The sequence below is a fragment of the Eptatretus burgeri genome, chromosome 4 (genome assembly GCF_056783735.1).
Source record: "Eptatretus burgeri isolate ZD-2024b chromosome 4, Ebu_testis_v1, whole genome shotgun sequence".
NCBI lineage: Eukaryota > Metazoa > Chordata > Myxini > Myxiniformes > Myxinidae > Eptatretus > Eptatretus burgeri.
Window position 1 is genome coordinate 91,747,050 of NC_140964.1, and position 6,737 is coordinate 91,753,786.

Sequence of the window (6,737 nt, forward strand, 5' to 3'; positions counted from 1 at the left end):
TTCGTGGCTCATGAAAGATATATTTTACAACTGTGTTATGCTTGCGGCTCGTGGGGAAAAATAAAATAAATAACAATAAATCGCAATGTAAACCGCAAATGTAGGAGCATGTCGCATACTATCAACCGTGAATACGTGGAACCCGCGTTATGTCGGGGTCCGGGTGTACTCTGTAACATTGGACAAGTGGACCCAAATAAAGCAAGCATCATTGACCAGAAATCCAAACAAGCTTTTATTAAACCATTAAATTATCCTCAAGTAGGTCCAGTCACAAAAAAAATTCAAAGCTATGGATAGTTGCTCATATGTTGTGTACTCACCTTTGAACTGTCTATTTTGAGGTTGATCTCCAACCAGACCGGTATAAAGTGTCCATGTCAGTCTGTTGCTGTGCAGGCAGGGTGTTGCATAATGGCAGATTGCCGTCCTTCGGGAGGGGGGTGATCAAGTTGACTACATCATCTGCAAGTGCCTGGATGGTAGATGCAAAAGACCCCCATGGTATCTTTCAAAAGGAGTAGGTCGTTGTGTGCAGGTACCCTGGTCATATTCCAAAGTCTCACTCCCGACTACTTGCACTGCATCATTGTGGGAAAGTGTGCAGGATCCTCTGCCATCAAAAGGACTGAAGAAACAATGCTTCATCCATTCCGTCCACAGATGAACAAGCAAACTTTGAAAATATTTTACTCAGCTTTAAATGACTGCAGGTTTATGGCACCAGAAAAAAAAAAACGGATGGAAAAACAAACAATCTCATCACCATTAAAATAAAATAATGAAAAATACAACAAACACCCTGAAAAGTAGCTTTCTGCGACGATCAACAAGCAGACACTCTGAACAAACTCAAGCTTGCATTTCCTCAAAAGGTGAAAAGACATTTCAACCTTCATCAACAAATGAGCACTCAAACAGTAAACCTCATCTTTCAATCATTCTGCATCAAATCGGAAAATAAAAGAAACCCAAAGTAATAGTAAGGTATCACAAAACACGAGGCTGCAAGTTTGATGGTAAAGGACGTAGTACAAGTAACCCAATCCAAAATAAATTTTTAAAAAAAATACCGCAATCATCTCTTCACAGTGGTATCATGTGGTACTGGTCCTGTCATGACAGCTTGCGGAATTCTAATATGTTGAAGGATTTCAGCCTCGGATGACATATTGGAGGTCAGGTATCAGTGAAAAATATTATTTGGCCATTTATAGATACACATCCCAAACCGAGAGGAAATAAAATGGTCACAAATGGTATCAGGGCCTTGGGATAAGATACCCACCTCCTCGTAACCTTTCCAACTCGTTTCGCCTAAGATAATAAAAATGCAATGTTCAGATTGAGAGAATTCAATAGTACAGGTCAGATTCTTCGATCACACTTCACTTGAGTCGATTATCTCATCATAACTCGGAGATGGGGGAGGAGGGAGAGAGTCCATTTCTTCGGGTGAACAAGGCTCTATAACTACTTCATCAGGCCACTCATTAGTTGGCAAAGTCACAGCCAAATCGACGAGCGATAAGTCTTCTTCGCTCGTATGAAAGGCACTCTTTCCCTTTGGTCGCAGGAATGTGCTAAAGGAGTGTAGAGAGATGCGTTTGGGTGGGGGTCGTTCACCACCACCTCCCACACAAGAATCCGTTCCAGGACCGTCAAGTTCTTGTACGGGAACGTTTCCTGCCCAAGATGTGTCTCTTCCACCAATGAATTCGCATCTTTTATGGCGGCGACGTGCAACAATGCAACCAATGGCAACCAAAAAGAGAATGATTATCAGGACTGGTAATCCCAAAAGTAAGCCAACAGAAATAGTTTTAGGATCCTCAGATGCTGTTGTACTTTTCGAGGTTGGATGTGTCAAAGGGTTAGAAGACAAGAACACAGTGGTTTGTTGGCCTGTTGTGGGAAGAGAAATTGTCATTGAGGTCTCTCTCATGGTGGTTGCTGTTGTGTCAGCTTGTGATTGGATGGAAGCCACATCTTTTTGGGGAAAGGTAATTGGCTCAGTGCTTGGAGCGTCAGTTGTGACATCAAGTTCTGTTGAAGATTGTGTTATTGTTGTTGGAATTTGAGTCGTCATTTTCTCTGCTGCAAGGGATGGTGTTGACCGAGGGCTTGTAGTCGAGGTAGCAACATTCACAATAGTGGTTTTAGTTTCAGCAGATGTCAATTTCATGGTTGTGATTGTAGTTGTGGAGTTGGCGATTGTTGTGGTTATTGTTGTTGCTGTGGATTGAACTGCATCTGTGAAGGTTTGAGTGGTGGTAGGGGGAGGAATTGTTGTCATTTTGGTGTTGCTAGGTCGTGGCATTGGAGTTGATCTGGAAGTTGAGGATGTGGTTGCAATGCCTGGTGATTGCATAGTTGTGATTATGCTTTTTGAATTATTCACCATGGATACATTGCTTTGTGCCTGCACACACACACACACACACACACACACACACACACACACACACACACACACACACACACACACACACACACACACACACACACACACACACACACACACACACACACACACACAACAAAAGCTGTAACTAGATACACAATAAAACATTTACTCAATTCTGAAATCATGACAATTAAACCAAGCAATGAATCATTGTTTCCCTCAGGCTTCCTTTGAAGAGGAGCAGAATAGATCTTATTATCACAGTAACTGCAAAGAAGCTAAGCTTTGCCAAAAGAACGTTTGGTCTCTGACTGCCAAATGCCAATCTCCCTTTCAACTCGATCATCTATGTAATTTTCTCCGAGATTGCTCTCTTAGAAACAGTGGCAGGGCGAGCACATGAGACAAACTCATGCACAGCTCAGTGACGCCAACAAACAGCTATTCCCCTCCCCCAATAATATTTGCTACACATTCAGCTGCAGGGTTGGTGATATGGTCACATTTGGCCCATCTGGTTCTAGTTCGTTCTGTGATTGGCTGCCGGTCTGGTTTGTTGCCAGCAGGGGGCGTTACAACCTGGCTGTTCAGTCCAGATCTAGACTCACATGGCCGGAAAATATTTTATGGTACCTGTATGTAACATTGCGCAAAATAAACCTTTGCGTGGGTAACATGGCCACACATCACATTTCAACTATTGGAATATTCTACGGATGGTAAGTGTGAGTGATTGACATTTTGACTTTTAAGTGTTTTAGCCAAAGATTTTAATTTTTTTAATTTTTTATGTATTTAATGTACAAAGATGCAGGTTGCTAAAAAGGAGACAACTTTGTACAAGGGACACGATGATCGACCTTTTCAGGTTCAGTCCTTGTCCTGTATTGATATGATCGAAACAATAAGTTATGAAATAAATCTCAATAAAAGGAGAGGTCTCCGCAGGACATTTACATTGTCATTAGCATGGCCCACCACCCAAGAGGAGCAGTTTGCAACAGTCACACGGATTTTCACAAGGCTATGAGAAATATATAGAGACAGAGATAGGGTTGCACCATCAAGGTGTCTTGTCTGAGTTTGATCCCCGTTGGGATCGAACTAAAAAAGACTGCATTTCAGATACAGTACTGGCAGAGGGTACTGCATATGGGAGTCTGCTGTCCTTCACATGGGGACGCAAATCTGGCCGTCTCTTCTGTATTTCGTTCTCTCTTGAAAACATCAAGATATTACGTGTGGGCACCCTGGCGAAAACCCCTGCATGTAGATTTTAAAAGGACATGCATGTTGAGTCAGATGAAGTTAATGGTAAGAACGTGATAAAGTCAATGGGGTGAGGATATTTTACCGATATGATGGGCCTCATAGCCTACTCCTCCATATAGGTTTCCCTGTACAGTATATGCTTGCAAATACCCAAGCAAAACCAAAACGTACAACCTATCTTCGGGTCCTGGGTTATATGCAAACAGGAAACAGCTTTTTTTCGTTGGCCACTCGAATCTGGAAGGTATGGTTAAATTTTTTTTTTTAACCAACAAAGCTTTTCTCAGTTTGGGCAAAGCACAACTGAGAAAAGCTTTGTTGGTCCCTGCCTGCGAAGCACACACTTATGTACTGGTACAAATGCAAGAAAATGTGAGGCCACCCAATCATTTAGACTACGGGGTGTAGTCTGGACTCGCTGTACACACATCAAACAAAGAATAATGTTTTTTTTTGCACAAGCTTATTCTTGGCAAAATCAGGCCAAATAAGGGCTGGATCAATGGATAACTGTCAACATGGAAAAAAAAAAAAACAAGCACCTGTTAAGTCAGATAAGGCAGGGGCCCGAGAAATTTTAGCATCGACATGCATTGTAAAGTTTCTGCAGAGCAGTGCAGAGTTGTTGATAACAGACTATTAGGTATACTTGTAAAGCTACAGTGTGGCCTACACCAATACAAACAGCTGAAGGCTTATTTGGATTAGTCCTGGTCGTGAGACATTAGTTATCTGGACTGAGTCGGCTTCACAAAAAGGATTCTGCTTCCAAAACTTTGCATCACATCACTTTTTGGTAATTATTGTATCACGTGCTTAGGTGGAAGTGCAAAACAGGCCCACCAGGTCTATTTTACATGCATTCGATCAGCCAAGCTTTCTTTCAACAGAAGATGCACAGTTTTGATCACTCGTCAAGCAAAGCCTTGAAAATGAACTCGATAGACAGTAGGAAGAATGGGTTGAAAGTTTGAAGATGTTTGTTGAGAAAAAGAGGACTATGTGAACAAAACATGGATAGAGGTCGACAACATTCCATCAAAAGTGATGGGACAAAAATTTTATTGACAATATATATCGTCTTACTTAGCATGGTGTATTTCATATCTTGTACGGCCGCCATGTACCTGAATCACAGCCAGGCACTTCATCTAACATCTGCTACCAGTTTTTGATCGGTTGTAGGTGGGCCTTTGGATACAAAGTTATGAGATGCCATACACTGACCACAATGCTAAAAGAGTGGAATGTGGTTTCTGCATTATTTTATGGGATGCAAGGCCCAACAAACTGTAGCGAAGTTTTGCTAACATCCCAAAGTCATCAATCCCTTTCGTCACTTCATATAATTCACGAAACACCTGTTATATCTAACAATCCTTTGCCGGTTTATCTTCCCTGTTGAGTTGACTTGAGATGGTCTGTCAGATTAATCGTCATGGTTGTTATTGCATCGAGTATTCCACTTCATGAGAACATTCCCCACGACTGATTTAGGGATAATCAGGACAGTTTCAATCATCTTGATGGACATGCCGACTCTGAATCTTGAATATCATTCCCCAATGGAAAGTTTTCCATTAACTCCTTCCTCTGTCACATGATGCATTGAAACTTGGCAAAGAGATTGTTCCTTATTTTTACTGTATGCTGATGATATGTGGACAATTCTCCCAAATAGTAATGGTTGTCCCATGACTTTTGATGGAACAGTGTACATCACTCAGGGTCTTGTGAATATTTTAAGGTATTGCTAAAGCAATAGGTGCAGTGGAAACATTTTCAATAAAATCAGGTACCTGAATGGGGGTGCACAAAGTCATCAAAATGATCCCTGAAGTAATGAGGGTGGATACAAGTCTCCCCATGTGGGATGAGTGATCAGGAGAGAAAACAGGTCCACGAGGTCCGAAGCAGATTTTGGATTCCATCTGAGATATGGTTCAAGGCAAATGGTCATAGTTTACAAGTTTGCCCAGTACAAGGTCTACATTATTTGTACAGAATGACAAGTCTGACAAAAAAGACTTTAAAACAAAAATTCTACATAATAATCTTTTTGAGATGACTAATGTTAAAAAAATTATTGAAACAATTAATAAAACATATTGAGAAGCAACACTGAACAGAGACAGGAGTCACCAAATTACTTTGTTATCATATGGGTAATGTCCGCTGGAGTAGATGATGGGCCAAAGGATGCAAGGACAGCACCTGGATGCAAGCACAAGGAGAGTAAAGTAAAGAGATTAATAAAACAGGTAAACTGAAGAATGATGAATGCGAAAACAGTGGTTGGTATGCTAGTAAGGATGGTCAGGATCATTTCCAGGTGGTCATGTTAACTTTGCTCATCTTTTTGTGGACATCTGCATGTTTGTTATTTAAACTTGTAAAATAAATGAAAGCACCAATTCTTGCTTATTCTTCAACTAACGTAAGCAGGTAATTGTAATCGTCTACATCCCTATCTGTCATGACCCCCACCTAATTACCTCACCTTGCCATCACAGTCTGGTTCTTATTTGCTCTTTGTGGAATGACATACACAATACACAGTCTGGTTTCTATAAATACACTCCCAAGGTAATCTAAGTTTTTAACTTCATTTTCTGCTTTGGGCAAGACTAGCGCTGCTGCTGGGATGCGATCCAGGCTTATTGGGCCAAACAGCCTTTGGCTGTGTCTGGATTTCCGAGCACTGCATCACAAGCTTGTAATTACCACCCTGGCTTTTCGTGGGATGAATATGTGCAGCAGCACACCTGATCAGCCCAGGAATCCTGTGCAATGCAAATGTGTCAGCAGCAACAGAACTTGCTAACTCAGAGCATTATTAGCAAGTTGCTCAAACATGATTCAGTGGCATTACATGCACAGTTTCTGGCAGGATCATCATGACAATTTGAACCGCAAAATGTTCCATAACTAGCCCGCACACAAGTATGCATGCAAGCACACCTCCCTCCTCTAGTGGGAAGGAAGATCATCTCACAGAGAGATAAGGATCTGTACCGAGGCAAAAAGCTGAAAAGGTGCTAACTGTCTCGGAAAAATA

General features: G+C 41.4%; 1 protein-coding gene across 1 annotated transcript in view; it reads right to left on the minus strand.

Annotated features, from left to right (window-relative positions):
- Nucleotides 1-222: 222 nt before the first annotated feature.
- Nucleotides 223-6,737, minus strand: part of LOC147028674 (uncharacterized) — a 13,333-nt gene continuing 6,818 nt past the window's right edge. Inside the window, exons 2-4 of the mRNA XM_085879330.1 lie at nt 5,830-5,893; nt 5,479-5,610; nt 223-2,422 (exon numbers count right to left, since the gene is read on the minus strand). Coding sequence (XP_085735456.1) covers nt 1,382-2,422; nt 5,479-5,610 — 1,173 coding nt within the window. The 5' untranslated portion in view covers nt 5,830-5,893 and the 3' untranslated portion in view covers nt 223-1,381. The remainder of the gene's footprint in view (nt 2,423-5,478; nt 5,611-5,829; nt 5,894-6,737) is intronic.